Genomic DNA, 18,544 nt, shown 5'->3' on the forward strand with positions numbered 1-18,544 from the left:
GCAGGCAGTTTGGCAATCAATGAAAGCAGTGGTGACCTGCCTGTTCCAAATATTGGCTGTTTGAGACATGTTGAATACAACAAAGACCAGTGAGGACCAGGAAAGCATGAAAACAGGAGCAGCAAGAGGAGTGTTGAGGGTATCTGAGCTCATTAAATAAATACCATTGATGATTTCAATGAATTTTAGGGTTTACAAAAACATCTGATCTGTAAAATTGCAAAATTATAGTGACGTGCAGCAGACTTTGAAAGCTGGATAATAAACGTGTTTGCTTGGAGGATGTCATTTGTGAAGGGAGGTCTCTGTCAAGATGTAATAGGTGAAAAAAGAAAAAAAAAAAAAAAAAAACTTTGGAAAGGAGAATAATTAGCATAAAATACTACATTACATGGACTCCTAGACCGCTACGAGCGCATGTGTGTAACATAAAAGCTCAAGAGTAATACTCCTAGAAGGGCACAAGCTAATATCTTGCCACGTGAAACATTCTAATATTAGACCCTTGAATTCTTCAGAGAATGCATATAGTCAGCTTGCATAAAACAAAAAACACTTACCACCAATAACACCAATGCAAAAGTATAACTGGCTCACAGTATTACAAAATGAGGCTGCGATTAAACCAATGCCTGCAAGAAGGCCACCACCAATCATGATAGGTCGGCTTCCATATTTGTTCACCAAAACGCTGCTTATGGGACCTGAGAAATGAGGGAGGTGGGGAAAAAAAAAAAAGTTACATTCTTTTATAAAACATTAAGAGCAACTTTTAGCACATGAAAGAAAACAAGTAAACAGAAAGTAATGCAAACAAGATTCATGAAAAATGATTGATTAGTGATTGTTGTAGTGCAACATCGGACACTGGGCAGTGTTCACACAGATAATAGTTGTGATAAAGGGTTAAGGCCCCGTCACACAAAGCGACTCACCAGCGATCCCGATAACGATATCAACGTGTCAGGATCACTGGTGAGTCGCTACATGATCGCTGGTGAGCTGTCAAACAGGCAGCTTCACCAGCGACGCCGAGCGCACGGCGTCGCTGTGTACTTTAGTTACCAGTGTGCTGATGCAGGGAGCTGGTAACTAAGGTACACATCGGGTTTCTAAGGGGCGTGCGTCACTTAGAAACCCGATGTGTACCTTGGTTACCAGCTCCCTGCATCAGCGCACTGGTAACTAAGGTACACATCGGGTTTCTAGGCACAGCGCGCCCCCTTAGAAACCCGATGTATACCTTAGTTACCAGCTCCTGCTCGCTGGTCTCCCACCTGTCACACGCAGCGATGCGTGCTGGCCAGCGGGAGACCAGCAACCCCAAAAATGTCCAGGGCTTTCCATCAACAATCAGCGATACCGGCAGGGGGGCTGATCGCTGTCGTACACAGCGATCTAGCTGGTGAGATCGCTGTTGCGTCATAAAACTAGTGACTCAGCAGCGATCTCGCTAGCGAGATCACTATGTGTGACGGGACCCTTAATCCCAACTAGGCACTTTAACAGCAATTAACATGAAAATGTTCATATACCGTACTTGTTCATTTAAGGGAATTAAATTAACTATTTTTATTAAAAGCAGATAATAGTAACAGACACTAAGGCCCCGATTCATCATTGCCTTTGTGCCCGTTTGTCTAGTTTTGGCCTTTTTATTTTTCTTTGCCCTCAATCCTATTTTATATGTGCTATTGTATTTACTTTTTTTTCCCTAGATTTGTGGACGGACTTTAATTCCAGGTGATCAATTGCAATTTCACTTGAAGTATATTTCAGAGTGCACAATTTGTAACTTGGCAATTTTTTTTTTTCTAATCAAATGTTTTATTTGTTTTGGATAATTTTTCAAACATTAGAATCATTTAAAGAACATAGTCCCCACCCCTACAACATACACCACCCTTAAACTAAAAAAAAAAAAAACAAATACATGGAATGTTTCCTGGTTTTTCACAATGAGAAAGTTTTCTATGGGTAAATAGTTATATGCTAAATCACATTAACAACATTCATCTTAGGTAGTGATAATCACATTAACAACATTCATCTTAGGTAGTGATAGGCGGACCCCTGTATGAGCAGGTTCGGCCGAACAGCAAAAAAAAAAAAAAAAGTCGTCTCCGGGCCCCACACATCCAGTGTTTGCCATGATAAAAAGTCTCAGTGCAGCGCTGATCTTTGAGGTCACCAGGAGAAGAGAGAAATTTCTCCTGGTGAACTCACCTCTGCACCGTGAGACTCACTGTGCTAGCGGTGATCTCACCGGGGTCACCGCAGTTCAGATGCCTGTCCATTGCTAAGCCATGGGCTTGATGACAATACAGAAGGTGACAACCCCACAAATAGAACCCCACTTCCCACTGTCACAGGACAAGTGGGAAGAGCTGGGCAAAGCACCAGAATTGGTGCATCTAATAGATGTGCCTTTTCTGGGCAGATGTAGGCTTCTATTTTTAGACTGGGGGGGGGGGGGCATTTTTTTTTTAATTTAGCATATTATGAGAACGGTTAAGTGCATTAATCAGAACAGACCTAAATGGAATATTTGCAATTTTCTAGACACCAATACATGTATCGCAGTTTATCAAATTTAGAGATTGTGCCACTTTTTTTTATTTTAGATAAATGCCCTTCTCCATACTTAAGAGCCAATTAATTTTGTTTATAAATTCTGATACCGAAGGCGCCTGATCAGACATCCAGTTCTGGACTATTAATTTTCTTGCCATATACAACATGCGTGACACTGCCATTTTCCATATTCATCAGTATTCAAATCCTCGACATTTCCCGGTAGGCGCACAAAGGGTTAAAATTCTACATTGACTTAAACTATTAAAAAAGGAAATACTCCTTCCCAGGATACCAGTTTCATATCTGCTGAGTGTGAGTTTTGCATCTAGCACAAATAGGACTTGACCGACACCCAATGTTGTATAGTAATTGAGGCATCTATCTTATACACCTGGTGCATCACATATTTGGGTTATCTATGGGATTCGTTAGGGACAATTGTGCAACGCTTTCCAAAATCTCATGCCAATGGCTTTCTTCGATAGGACCCATCACAGCCTCCCATTTTTCCCTTAAACGCACAGGGTAATCGAACATAATCCAACATAATATAAAGAAATGAAAGCAACCCACAGGAACTATGCAAGTAGGCTATCATCTGTATTATATTTTGAGGCACACCAGTATCTAGAGTGAGACCCGATATGAATGCTGCAATTGGAGGTACTTATGAAATGCAGTGTGGGGTAGTCCAAATTCATTTTGCAGTTGTGAAAATTCCTTAAATCGAATCGCCCACTAACACATGGTTGAATCTGTTCAGTCCCTTTGAACTCAAAGTTTTAAACCCTACTAATTGGTACAGATTTGTAAGCCATGGGATCTCCCACAGCGATGTAAGTTGTGAAATCCTGCATATACCTTGTACTTTTTTCACCATCCACCAAAATTTGTGAATTAGTAGTACAGTTGGAATTTAAACTACAGAAGTCTTAAGCTTTATGAAGCGTTGGAGGCGCACAAGTTTATCTGACTGAAGATGGTGCTGGAACAAGACGCTGAGCCCCTCCACCTCCACGATCATCCCACCCCTGAATATGTTGGAGTTGAGTGGTCATAATAAACCCACGGGTTTGGGACTGGAAGGCCACCCACTTATATCTCTGCAGTAATTCCAGCCTTATTGGGGAAGGAGGGGTTGTCTTCCCCATATTAAATCTCTAACCTCAAGATTAACCTTGACAAAAACATCTGTGTGTTAACCAGATTGGGGGAATTGTGTAGGACATACAATAACTGTGGCACCCAGATCTTGACCAGGTTAGCACGACCCACTACTGATCTTGGCAATCTGGACCGGGCATCTAGTTTACTTTAAAACTTCATTAGTAATGGGTTGAGATTTAACCCCTCAGTCATTCACTCTATCCATTATGTTAATGTCCAAGTACTTAAATATAGAGACCACTTGTAAGCCTGAGCCAATATAATGGGGTGCATTATTATCTACATTATCTAATGGGAGTAAAAAAAAAAAAAACGTTTTCTTCCAGTTTATCACCAAGCCAGAACAATTTCCCAATTTTTCAATCACCTCCATTGCGGCAGTCAATCTGAAACTATGGCCAAAAATAATAAGGTGTCATCAGCTAAAAGTGCAACTTTCTCCTCTACTTTCCTTGACATGAGAGCTGTATGCCTTCTGTGCCTCCCTCCATACCATCAGATCTTCCTTTATGCCAGACGGGACAAATTTCTCCTCTCTAGATCTAACTCTACCATGTAGAAACTCTCCAAACTGCTTCGTCTTGGTTTTAGATCTATTAATGGCCTGTATCAGGGCTCCCCTCAAACAAGCCTTCATTGCACCACACACTATTTTGTGACGCCTGGCCGTTATCTTCTTTAAAATATTCGAGAGTAGATGCAATGAAGTTCACATCTATAATAGCAGCTTTTGCCGTCAAAACAAGCAAAGGCAGTTCAAGACCAGAAGAAAAAAAATACACCCTACACAAATGATGAATCAGGGCCTATGTTTCCTTCCCCACCATCCTGTAGCATGTATTTATTTATTGAAATTCTGTACAAGTTAATCATCACCAATACAAAATTTAAAGGAGGGAATTACCAGTGATGTCAGGATGGACTCCAGGAAACAATATTACCGGTAGGTCTAATCCCCATTTTCCAGGACGTCCTCCCTGACAGCACCATGGAGAATACCAAAGTACTCTATCTCTAGGGTGGGACTACTGCCTGCAGAACCTTTCGGCCGAAGGCCATCTGGCTAGCCGCTAAGGTATCTAGCTTATAATATCTACAAAATGTGTTTAAGCTAGGCCATGTAGCTGCACTACAAATCTGATCTACTCTTTCGGCCCATGATGTTGCTACAGCTCTGGTGGAATGGGCTCTGAGTCCTTCAGGAACGGGCAATTTCTCGGCCTCATATACTAGGAAGATGATGGCTATTATTCATCTAGCTAAAGAAGATTTTGATGCTTCCCCCCCCCCCCTTATTTTCCCCCATACTGGACAAATAGATTAGTGTCCCGTCTCCACTCATGAGTAGCTTCCAGATAGTGAATGACGGCCTAGCCTAGTTGAGGACTAGATTTAAATCCCACAGAGGAACTGATCCCCTTATTGTGGGCCTTAATTTCCGAGTGGCTCTAGAAAAATGTACCACCCGTGGGTGAGATGCCGGGGGGGGGGGGGGAATATAAGAAAATACTCAGGGCTGCTATCTTCAGAATGCTTGGCTTTTAACCCTTTATTAAATCCTGCCTGGAGAAAACCCAGGATCTTTGGGATGTCAGGCCGGGAAGAGTCTTTGAAAGAGCTACCACATTCCAGACAAAACCTCTTCCAGATCTTATGGTAAATTGCGCAGGTCACAGGTTTACGACTGGCCTGGATCGTGGAAATCACCAGGTCGGAGCGACCATTAGCTCTTAAGATCTTCCTTTCATTATCCATGCTAACTGGACATCAGATCTGGATGAAGAACTGGTCCCTGAGAAAGCAGGTCTCTCTGTATTAGCAGGATCGGATCTCCCCAGGACATCATCCTCAGCAAGGGAATTCAGCATCACCAAATCTCTCTCCTCCTGGATCTTCCTGAGGACTCTTGGGATCATGGCAATGGGGGAAAAGGCATACAGGAGCTCTTTCAAAATACCTGGTTTAAGGCATCGATCCCTTCCAGGTTGTCTGCCGGATTGAGGGAGTAAAGCCTTCGGACTTTGGTGTTCCTTCTGGTTGCGAAGAGGTCCAGATGGGGGGTTACCCACTGACACATAACTGAATATCTCTCCACTTAGGTCCCACTCAGTGGGTAGGATCTTCCATCTGCTCAGAAAATTGGCAACTGTGTTCCTGAGTCCCTGTAGATGTACTGCAGATACTGACCAGACTTCTCTGCCCAGGCAAATATCTTTGCAGACGGATCTTGAAGAGCCCAGTATCTTGGGCCTCCTTGGTGACAGAGAAACGACACCGCCGTCATGTTGTATGACAATCTTTATATGCCGACCTTGCAAGCAGGTCTGATTCCGCTTCGGGTCTCCCATACTACCTGTAACTCACTGAAGTTTGAGGACTGGATCCTGATGTCTGGAGATCAAATTCCCTGGAAATACTTTCCTTCTAGATGGGCTCCACATCCTTCCTTGCATCCGTGATGATCGTTATGCAAGGCGACATTATCCAAAGAACTCCCTGCATGATATTCCTGGAAACGGTCCACCATCTTAGTGACGATTTTAATGCCGGGCATAGACGGATCTCTTTGTCCAAAGACGTCTGGCTTCTGTCCCAGGATGAAAGGATCCCTCTCTGTAGTCCCTATGTGTGGAACTGACCCCAACGAACACACGATATGCAGGTTGGTAGTGTTCCCAAGACTCATTGCCGTCCTTATGGAAACCCGATTCTGAAGGAGTAGCTGGATCTTGTTCTTCACCGCCTCTTGCTTCTCTTCGGGTAAAAGCGAGACTCTGTCTGGAATCCAGAATAACCCCTAGAAACTTCTTTCTGGTTCTAGAAGGTCTGATTTTTCTCGGTTTAGGAGCCAACCTAAGCCTGCTAAAGTAGAGATCACTAGACTGAGCTGCTCTTCTAGTTCTGCTTCTGAACCAGATATCAGTAAATGAAAAAAAAAAAATCATCCAAAGATGGAACAATAACCATGTCCCTCTGTCTCAAGTAGACCACGATCTCAGCGATCAGCTTTGTAAATACCCAAGGAGCTTAATGAGACCGAAAGGAAGAGTGCAAAACTGGAAGTGGTAGCACCTGTTCCTTATCTTTAGGGCGAACCGTAGGTATTTTTGAAAACGCGGGTGAACCGGAACATGGTAGTATGCGCTTTTTAGGCCTATTGTGCACATCACTGTGTTCTTGTCTATGAGGGGAATGGTGGTCTTTAGAGACTCCGTTCTGAACCTCTTGTATGATTATCCATGATGATATTGTATGATTTTTTTTTTTTTTGTTATTGTGAACAGCGTTGAATATGTCCCTTACTTCTTGTTGGGGAAACCACTCCTGCTTTTAAGAGGTCTTTTTACATCTGTCCATATAGGGGAGGCGACTGTTCTGGATCGGGGATTTGTCACAGCAAACCTTGCTGGGGGGAGGGGGGTGTCTGACAAATTCCAAGGTTTAGCCCTGAGAAATAGTGTTTATGACCCACTGCTTTTGGGAGACGAGTCTCCATGAACCTACGAATTTCCCGAGGCGACCCCCTACCGACATGTTGTCATTGTCTCCTGCTCTTTGAACCAGACCCAAAGCGTGAGGGTGGGGATCTACTTTTACCTCTGGGAGGGGCGGGTCCTCTGAAAATAGAATTAGTCTTACTGGTAATTCAATTTCTAGGAACCTTCCACGACCGCAACATCGGAGGATGTCTCCCCGCTCTAATAGGGGACAGGAACACAAAGAGGTTAAATACCTCACCCCTTCCTGCAACCACCAGTGTTATCCTGGACACAATAGCATGTATAGTTACCACCAAAGTGCAGGAATCATCCAATAAGAACATCATATAGGGGAGGGAAATTAGTGCTGTCGTGAAAGGTTCCTAGAAACAGAATTACGAGTAAGACATTCTATTTTCTCTAGTCACCTTCCACGACAGCAACATCGGAGTAATCCCAACAACTAATTTCTTTAGGGAGGGACCACGGCCTGCAGAACTCGTCTGCCAAATGTTAAAGCCCTATTGAAATTTAGCCTGTAATGTCTGGTGAACGTGTGAACAGATGACCAGGTAGCGGCTCTGCATATCTGCTCTGAAGATGCATTCCTTCTCTCTGCCCATGATGTAGCAACCACACGGGTAGAGCCAGATTCTGTGATGAGTACACCAGGCAGATAGCTTGTCTGATCCAGTTAGCAATAGTATTTTTTGCCGCCTTTTTGCTTCTTTCGTCCCGAAAACTGGATGAATAGATTCTGGTCGATCCGCCAGGCTTCAGTCTATTGGAGGTAAAAAAGAACCACCATGTGGACGTCGAGGGTGTGGAAGGCTTCCTCCTTAGGGTTGGAAGGGTTTGGGCAGAATGAGGGTAGTACAATATCCTGGTCTCTGAAAATTTGAGACCACTTTGGGCATAAAGGAGTGATCTAATTTCAGGATAAAACTGTCAGAAGTGATTGTCAGATAGGGTTCCTGTATTGACAGGGCCTGCAATTCTATGCACCTAGCTGTAGTGATCGCAACTAAAAATATAGTTTTGAGGGACAGGTTCTTTAAGGTCATGCAAGTAAGAGGTTCAAATGGATCACGGGTTAGACTTAAGAACTATTTTCAGATCCCAGGGAGGGACCCGACTACAAAGCCTATGATGAATCCTTGCAGCCATAGTCAAAGCATTTGATCCAGCGGTGGCCGGCTAAGTCTACATCAAAAAAGGTACTAAGGGCTGATACTTGTACCTTCAGTGTACTAGGTGTGAGCCCCATTTCTAGACCCTTTTGTAAAAAGTCTAAGATATGCGCTATATTGTCATGAAAGGGATTGGGGGTGTTTGAGAAACACCAAGATGAAAATCTTTTCCAGACCTTGGTGTAGATGGCATTGGTTATTGGCTTTATAATTTTCTGGAGGGTTTGGATTACTTTATCTGCAAGCCCTTTGGCTCTCAGGATTTCAGCCTCCTTAAGCAGGCTGCCAGGTTCAATTTGCGTGGATCCAGGTGTAGTATGGGACCCTGGTGAAGAATGTCGACTTTTTGAGGTAGAAGCCAGGGGTCATATTGAGCCATGTCTAGTAGAGCACTGTACCAGCTCCTCCCTGGCCACAGGGAGACGATTAAGATTGTGGGAACTCGGTCTTCCCGAATCTTTTGTAATGTTGTTTTCCAGCATCGGTATGGGTGGAAACGCATATGCGAGATCGAAATCCCACAGTTGGGAGAAGGCATCGACTCCCTGTGCACCATCTACGTGACGGAGAGAGAAGAATGTCTTCACTTTCTCGGGAGTCCCCCATCTTGAGGTCAGGGACGAGAAGACGGCTTGGTCCAGGCACCACTCCCCTGGATGGATGTCTTTCCTGCTGAGGAAGTCTGCCTGGATATTGTCTGATCCCTTCAGAAATACTGCTGTAATCGATAATAGGTGTTTTTCTGCCCAGGAAAAAATCCTGGATGCCATTTTTAGACCGGCGTATCTCGTGCCTCCTTGGTGTTGGAGGAAGGCCACTGTGGTCATGTTGTCCAAATAGACACAGACGTGGTGATTTTGAATCAGCGCTGATGCGGCTTTTAGCACCTCCTCTACAGCCTTTAGCTCTCAGATTTGAGGAGCTGGTGCTGATGTTTGGGGGCCACCGTCCCTGGAAGTAGGATCCCTCTACTAATGCACCCCAACCCCATCGACTGGCATCTGAACGGAGTGTTTTCAGGGGAAGCTGGTCCCAGCTGACCCCCTTCTGAAGATTTTTGGTAGTTCAACCACCACCACAGGGCTGATTTCACATGTCCGGGAAGTGGGATCCTCTTGGTCAGTGGGATCCTCTTGGTCAGTGGATTTTGACGTCTTCTGGAGTATAGGAGTACGTGCGTTTGTAGGACTCTTCTATGGGCCTGAGCCCAGGAGACCGCCTGGATTGATACAGTCAGAGATCCTAGGACAGACATTGACTCTCAAGGTTGGTGACCTCTGGTCCCTGAATCTGGTTATCCTGCGGACAAGGTCGACCTGATGATCCCTGGGTAGAAAGGATGTCCTTTTCTCTGAGTCCAAAAGAACCCCCTGAAACTTCTTCCTTGTGGAAGGGTGAATATCTTATTTTTCCAGGTTCGGGGTCCAACCCAGGGATTTCAATATTTCCAGGGTCTTTGCCACGTCCATGTTCAGACGAGGGATAGACGGTGCGATAAGAAAGTCGACCAGATATGGGATAATGCGGAAGATCACTGCTTCCGCCATGATTTTGGTAAATACCAACGGTGCCGATGAAATGCCAAAGGGTAGGACGTTGAATTGGAAATGGCTGATCTGATGACCGAGAGAGAGACTGCAAATCTGAGGAACTTCCTGTGCTCCAGATGGATTGGCACAAGAAAATATGCACCCCCTCAGATCCACTGTATCCATCACCCAATTCCGTCCGATGAGCGGGATTGCAGACCTGACTGATTCCATTTTGAATCGTCTGTCTCGGACTGCTTCGTTTAAGGGTTTCAGATTTATGATGAACCTGTTTTTTCCCCAAAGGTTTTGTTACCAAAAACAGACGAGTAAAGACTCTTCCTCTCTCCTGTTTTGGCACTCGGGAGATCACTTTTGTACGAAGGAGGTCTTGTACGTCTTTTAGCAGGGAGTTTTGGAGATATGGTGATTGTAGAGAGGTAACCCTCAGGCATTGTGGGGGAGGACTCTCGAATTCTATCCTCAGTCCATCTCGTAAGGTACAGAGGACCCATTGGTTTGTAACCCTCATGCATTGTGGGGGAGGACTCTCGGATTCTATCCTCAGTCCATCTCGTATGGTACAGAGGACCCATTGGTTTGTGGAGATGGACTGCCACTGGGTGAGAAAAAGCAAGAGTCAACCCCCGACCGGAGCGGTGTCATTGTTTGTCTGGGGTTTGTTGTTGGTGTGGGACAAGGATGTTCTTGCACTTGCCTCCCCTGCCATCTCCCCATTTTCCCTTAAACTCTCTTCTGAGAGGGTTGGTCATGGGAGGGTCGAAAAAATGTTTTGTTTTTTTATTTTTGTGTTCGGGAAGAGATTTCTTATCTGTAGCCTTGTCTAGGATATCGTCCAGGACCAGACCTAACACATAGTGGCCCTGGAAGGGAATAGCACATAGCCTGGACTTGGAGGTAAAGTCGCCACCCCACCATGATTTCAGACACAGTGCTCTCCTAGATGAGTTGGAGAGGATGGTGGATCTCGCTGCCACCCGGACTCAGCAGAGGCGTCGGCTAGGAACACCCGTTGCCTTCTGAATGAGGGGAAGGGAGTCAAGCATTTCCTCTCTTGAGGTGCCCTGTGTAAGATGATCCTCCAGTGTATGTAGCCATAGGAATAGGGATCTGGTGACGCACGTTGAGGCTGTGTTTGTTGTAAGCAGATTGGTAGAGGTGTCCCAGGACTTCAACAAGCTCTCAATTTTTCGATCCATAGGATCTTTGAGCTGGGAAGAGTCTTCAAAGGGAAGTGCTGTCTTTTTGGCTACCCTGGACACCTGTACATCTAGTTTTGGGATTTCCCATAAGGTGCTATCCCTGTTTAGGGGGAATCTGTTTTATCAGCTCTGAGGGAACGCTAAGAACTTTTTCAGGGAGGCCCCATTCGTGGAGAATAAGATTCTGTACATTTTTGTGCACAGGAAACTCCTTTTGATCTTTGGGTTTTAGCCCCCCAAACATCTCGTCCGGAATAGAGTATTTTACTTCCTCTTCCTCAGCCCCCACAGTGCTTTGCACCATGCTGATCAGTTCTTCCATAACCTCGGAAGCGAAATATTTTATGTTCCCTGATTTAGCGGTGGAAGTGGAACCCTCATTCTCCCAAATGTCCTCCGAACCTGAGGAATGAACCTCGCCCGAGTCTGAGTCAGAGTCTACCGGGGCCCTCTTCCTTTTTCTAGAAGGAGGTGGTTGTGGTACTGGGGTTTGAGAGAAGGTAGCCATAGAGGACTGAACTTTTGTTTTATGAGGGTTCTGGTGCTATCCAGGAGAGAGGGCTGCTCAGAACATAGCACCTCATCTGTACAGGGCTGGCAGAGCTTTTTCCTATGTGGAGGGGAGCCTGGCAGCGCACATCTTACATTTGCGGCTGGGCTTCTTAGGATCATAGACTTTTTCTCCCTAGTAAGAGAGAGAAGGTATACTAAAGCCACTGTAGGTATAATTCTGGAAAGCAAGGGCGAACACCCGCTACTTACAGTAGGAGGGGGAATGCTGGGCTCTGCAGACACAGAGAAGGAGGGTTTGTCGCCATCCACGTCAGTCTGTCCACAGTCAGCGTCAGACAGAATGTCTGATGTGGCGGATCCCTCTGCTAGGATTTAAAGCAATCGAGGGTCCAGAGTGATGTTGTACTCCTCCTCCCCACCTGGCCCAGTGGGAGGAAACCGCCACAGGTACGCCCCATGGAGTGGCCACCGATCCGGGTGTGCAGGCGCCGGCAGGCGCACGCGTGCGTTCCAGCGTGGAACGCATAGGGATAAACTGGAGGTGCAGTCGCGTCACTTCCAGTACGAGCAAGCTCCCCAGGTCAGCAGCACGGGGGAAGGAGGATGCCAGGGAGCTACTGGAGGACCCCAGCTGCACATCACCGTCCCGGCTTTACCCCCCTCGGGGGGCGCAGGAGAGGCCGGAAGATCCCGAGTCCCGCTAGTGCACAGACGGGAGGAGCCACAGGAGGAGAGCAGAGCCCCCGACCTTAGCTGCTCGGCATTTTTTTTTATAAGGTAACGTGGGTTGCCCCGCTCGCCGGCCACGGCAGCACCATCAGAGACCTCTTCATGATCCATAGGGGACAGGAAAACAAAACACTGGTGGTTGCAGCATGGGGAGGGGTATTTAACTTTTGTGTTCCTGTTCCCTATTAGGGCAGAGAGACATCCTCCGATGTTGCTGTCTTGGAAGGTGACTGGAGAAAGGGGTAGTATCTCCTAGTTTTTTCCTCAGGAAACCCTTTCTTCTTGTCATTGGCATTTTCTAGTATATTATCTAGAACTGGCCCAAACATCCTTAAACCTGAAAATGGTATGGCACACAGCTTATTCTTGGACTGGCAATTACCCGACCAGGTCTTCAGCCATATGGCTCTATGAGCTGCGTTGGATAGAGAGTTATAACAGGCAGAAAACCGCACAAATTCTGCTGAGGCATCTGCCAAGAACCCAGTGGCAAGTTTTAACAGGGGAAGACTTTCTAACATGATATTCCTAGAAGTTTTCCCTCTTAACTGATCCTCCAGCTGGTCGGTCCATAAGTGCATGGATCTGGCCACTGACGCAGCAGCAATATTAGTTTTCACGATTGCCGCTGCCGTCTCCCAAGCCCTTATAAGGAGTCCATCCACTTTCCTGTCCATAGGCTCCCTGAGGCTTGACAAATTTTCTAAGGGGATTGAAGTCTTTTTTGTACACTCTGGCCACCGAAACGTCAATTTTTGGAATCTCATCCCAGGTCTTTATATCATGTGGGTCAAATGGTAGACGGAGCCTCAAATCCCGAGGAATGACTAAACGCTTCTCGGCGTCCACCCACTCCGCCATAATTATTGCCCGGATGTAGTCGTTTACAGGAAATGTATTTGTGACCTCAGGCCCTCAAACATCTCGTCCTGTACTGACTGAGGTTTCTGGAATTCCTCTATCTGCATTGTGTTCCTAACAGCCCGCAGCAGTTCGTCTGTGTCATCTGAAATGAAGAGGTACCTCTTACCCACCTCAGGAGGTTCCGAGGTAATCTCCCCTTCTTCCTCAAAGTCCAAGCTTATGGACTGGTCCTCATCTTCTGAGGATTGATCCATTTTCCATATAGGTCTCTTGGGACGGGGACCCTGTTGGGGTGATTGGACTGGTAAGAGGTCTGAGATGGAAGCCGGGACCTCCTCTCCAACCATGGTGCGCATTTCCGTCAGAAAAGACTATTCGTCCTTGATGACTTTAAGGATGCATACTTCACATAGCCGTTTAGCCCATGCATCTGATAGTTGCTATTACAGATGGCGCACTTCCTGGATTTCCCAGAGGGATTGCCAGTCCTCTTGGGCGCAGGTGTCATCATGGCTGGTATGTCCTAATGCAAAATACAGGACCGTTTTACTAACCCGTGGAATCCTGGTTCTAGTACCCCCGCCTTTAAGGCTACTCACAATCATTGGTGATTCGGAGGGTACGACAATCTTTACAGGGTCCTCCATGCTGATACAGAGGTTCTCTCTGTCACAGCCTCCTACCAATCAAGGCAGCTTTTTTTTTCCTACCTTGTCTTCCCCAGTCCGGCATCATCTGGGCTGCATACCGGCTTACTGACGTCACCCCTGATCTCTGGCACACACTGCGTTCCAGCCTGGAACACATCCGAAAGTTCTTCTTCCGCGTCCGGAAGTGAAGTATGCGGCTGCGGTCTGCCGGTGGACGCCGAGAGCCCTCACTGGGAGGGAAGCGGCTCCAAGCCTGGAGCTCCCGCTCCACTGGGCGTATGGCTGAGGAACCCCCCCCTTTGGGAAGGGTGTCTGCCCTGGAACTCTTGACAAGAGGAAGGAAAGGATGGACCCACCTTGGAGATTGACAGTGTCGATGGAAAAGTGTCCCTTGTTGCAAGGTAATTCAATTAAGGTTATTTTATTCAGACGACACAGTTTAACGCCATACCGGTGATTTTTTTTTGTTTTTAGGAAAACAGGGTCTGTGCGTTTTTCAGAACTTAAAAGACACAGATACAGTATATAGTTGAAACAAGCTTGAATAAAAGAACCTTCATTAAACTACCTTGCAGCAAGACTCTTTTCCATCCCTGCAGCCTTTCATAGCACTTTTATTGCGTATACGGAAAATTGTTGTCAGAAGTAGCCATTTTAAAATACTGCAAAATCAACACTATGCTACATAAAACTCCAGATGTCCTCCCTGTAAACACACAGCATAATTTTGAAAGTGGTTCTCTTGTATGGGAAAACTATCACAATTGTAAGTGATACAATTTTAAAACTTCATTTTTATGGCTTCACAAGGCAACTGATCGAATGTAAAGGTTCATAAAAAAAAAAATAGAAGTTTTCATAGCATCTTGCTTTGAAATCTTACTAGTGCAAACCACCGGCATTGATGTAAAGTGCGTTAATATGCATTTCCCACTGAAAAGTACATTAATTATAGATAAGGCCATGCCTGACACTCCAGGGAAAAAAACAGCAACAAATCCAGAGCCCGAGAGTGAACAGGCAATGAACCTGCAGAGGATCAGGCCATGGCTTGGGGAGGGGCTGCTGGATACAAAGATCATTCTGTAAGTCCAACACTCGCCAACACTGCAGCACGAGGCTGTATGGCTTACTGAAGGTTCCAAGATATCAGGATGTTTCTGAATCCATTCACAACAAATTATTCCACATTTTATCACTTACATTACAGGGGCAAAAAAAAAGTAAAACGGGTAGTCGCTAATACAGGGCATATGGACATCACCGAGCTGAGAAATTGCCCTGCTAGCAGTAACTGACTGGCAAAGAATGCTGGTTGCAGGACCCAGGGCCATTAGCTCATCTTCCTGGAGACCACCGCTTGAAAGGGGGTTGTCTCAGTAACATTTAAAGGGTTAATCTCAAAACAGGAACTCATCCCCTAGCCATGCATGGTCTCCTAGGAATGTCAGAAAGAGCACAATTCTTGGCTTTCTCTAGCAGCTCCACAGACAAATGGGAGTGGACATCAAGTATGGGTTCCTCCATGGCATTGAAGATCATGGTCTTGTGAGGCCTAATCACTTGATTCATTGCATCACTCAAGATTGTTGCAGGACCCAACAACGGGTCCATTATCTCTTTTCCTAGACACAGGTGATAGCCATGTAAAGCCTCAAGAACATGACAAAACAACAAGTTCCTATGATAAATTTTATGTAGAGGTGAGAACTTGTTTTATGCCGTTTTATGCTTTATTGGGAATCTTAAAAAGAAAAGATTATACCCAAGAAGCAACACTTCTAGAGAAGAGCATCTCTCGAGTACAAGACTTCTGATGGTAGACTCCACAAAAACCTTCATGAAAGTCAGACATCGGTACAACAGGGGCTCAAATCTGAGTGAGGATATCTTGTTTGATTAATAACAAAACTGCTTTATCTGGCTCTACTCACAACTGAAATTGGATTTACTACTACTACCTAGTTTTGTGTTTTTACATGGCACTAGCTGAAGAGCCCGGCGTGGCCCCAGCATAGTAACTAACTACGGTTAGTTATAACAAATTAATAGATATACTATAATATAATAATAATATTTATTTTTATATAGCGCTAACATATTCCGCAGCGCTTTACAGTTTGCACACATTTTCATCACTGTCCCCGATGGGGCTCACAATCTGAATTCCCTATCAGTATGTCTTTGGAATGTGGGAGGAAACCGGAGTACCCGGAGGAAACCCACGCAAACACGGGGAGAACATACAAACGCCCACATCATCCCGTCAGCCAGAGCTACCAGACTAAAACCCCGAATATCCCACATCATCCCATCAGCCAGAGCCACCGGACTACTCCCCCTAATAACCCACATCATCCCGTCAGCCAAAGCTACCGGACTACTACCCCTAATATCCCACATCATCCCGTCAGCCAGAGCCACCGGACTACCAATATCCCACATCATCCCGTCAGCCAGAGCTACCGGACTACTACCCCTAATAGCCCACATCATCCCGTCAGCGATAGCCACCAGACAAAAACCACTAATAACCCACATCATCCCGTCACAGCCACTGGACTACTACCCCTAATATCCCACATCATCCAGTCAGCAAGAGCCACCGGACTACTAATATCCCACATCATCCCGTCAGCCAGAGCCACCGGACTACTACCCCTAATAGCCCACATCATCCCATCAGCCATAGCCACCAGACAAAAACTACTAATAACCCACATCATCCCGTCACAGCCGCCGGACTACTACCCCTAATATCCCACATCATCCCGTCAGCCAGAGCTACCGGACTACTACCCCTAATATCCCACATCATCCCGTCAGCCTGGGTTCAGAACCAGAGTGCTGAGTGGAATGGCCCTAACTTCCATACTGGGGATCCCTTTAAGAGAAGCCTGGAGTCAAAATGAAACTGAATGGGAGGAGACACAGATTAGATATTAGAAAAAACTTTTTGACAGTTAGAGTGATCAATGAGTGGAACAAGCTGCCACGAGAAGTGGTGAGTTCTCCTTCAATGGATGTCTTCAAACAGAGGCTGGACAGACATCTGACTGGGATGATTTAGCGAATCCTGCTTTGAGCAGGGGGTTGGACCAGATGGCCCAGGAGGTCCCTTCCAACTCTACGATTCTATGAAAACCAAAGCGCTGGATGTATTTGCCCTGACTTCCATACCAATGATCCCTTTAATAGAGGCCTGGGGTCAGTACCTGAGCATTTGAAGGCAATTGCCCTGACTTCCATACTGGGGATCACTTTAAGAGAGGCCTGGGGTCAAAACCAAAGCGCTGGATGGATTTGCCCTGACTTCCATACCAATGATCCTTTTTAATAGAAGCCTGAGGTCAGAATCAGAGCGCTGAGGGATTTGCCCTAACTTCAATACTGGAGATCCCTTTAAGAGAGGCCTGGGGTCAGTAATAATAGTAATAATAATAATCTTTATATAGCGCTAACATATTCCGCAGCGCTTTACAGTTTGCACACATTATCATCACTGTCCCTGATGGGGCTCACAATCTAAATACCCTATCAGTATGTCTTTGGAATGTGGGAGGAAACCCACGCAAACACGGGGAGAACATACAAACTCCTTGGAGATGTTGTCCTTGGTGGGATTCGAACCCAAGGCTGCAGTGCTATCCACCGAGCCACCGTACTGCCCATACCAAAGGGCAGAGTGGATTTGCCCTCACTTCCGTACCGGGGATCCCTTTAAGAGGGGCCTGGGGTCAGAACCAGAGTGCTTAGCGGAATTGCCCTAACTTAAGTACCAATGATCCCTTTAAGAGACCCTGGGGGGGTCAGAGCCACAGAGCTGAGTGGAACGGTCCTAATGTCCATACCGGGGTTCCCTTTAAGAGAGGCCTGGGGTCAGAACCAGAGTGCTGAGTGGAATTGCCCGGACTTCCACAACAATGATCCCTTTAATAGACTCTGGGGTCAGAACCACAGCGCTGAGTGGAACGGTCCTAACTCCATACTGGGGATCCCTTTAAGAGAGGCCTGTGGTCAAAACCAAAGCGTTTGATGGATTTGCCCTGACTTCCATACCAATGATCCCTTTAAGAGAGGCCTGGGGTCAGAACCATAGTGCTGAGTGGATTTGCCCTGACTTCCATACCAGAGATCCCTTTAAAAGGGAAGATGTACCTATGGGATGGAGGAGATGTTATGGGTATATGGGCACGGGAGGGGGTGATTCATTTCGGTCATGTGCTCTCTGCTTCTTTCTGCAGGGCAGACAATGGCTGGGAGCTTATGTTCCCGGGGATGCTAGATTTCTCCCACCCGGTCAGTGTCTGCTGAGGTGTTGTAGAGTTGGGAAAACTATTGCTCATGGCAACCAATCACAGCTCAGGTTCTTTTAAACAGCTCTGGTGAAATGAAAGATGCTTAGTGATTGGTTGGTGACACACACACATTCAATTTTATATATAGAGATAACAAAGTCTAAAAACATTAACATTAAAGCCCAATTACATATTGGATAGCTGTTGGCCGACAGCCATCTTTCCCCTCCGTCCCCATAAATAGTGACACAAGTTACATTTGGATGGTTATTTCAGATTGGAATATGAACAGATCACTGTGGTATCATTAGGTAATAAAGCATGT

At 45.9% G+C, this 18,544-nt stretch overlaps 1 protein-coding gene across 1 annotated transcript in view; it reads right to left on the minus strand.

Moving 5' to 3' along the window:
- Positions 1–18,544, minus strand: part of SLC16A1 (solute carrier family 16 member 1) — a 39,836-nt gene that overhangs the window by 6,729 nt on the left and 14,563 nt on the right. The window contains exon 3 of the mRNA XM_073575116.1: positions 561–704. Coding sequence (XP_073431217.1) covers positions 561–704 — 144 coding nt within the window. The remainder of the gene's footprint in view (positions 1–560; positions 705–18,544) is intronic.

Source organism: Dendrobates tinctorius, unplaced genomic scaffold (assembly GCF_039654945.1).
Source record: "Dendrobates tinctorius isolate UK_male_01 unplaced genomic scaffold, ASM3965494v1 ptg000042l, whole genome shotgun sequence".
Classification (NCBI taxonomy): domain Eukaryota; kingdom Metazoa; phylum Chordata; class Amphibia; order Anura; family Dendrobatidae; genus Dendrobates; species Dendrobates tinctorius.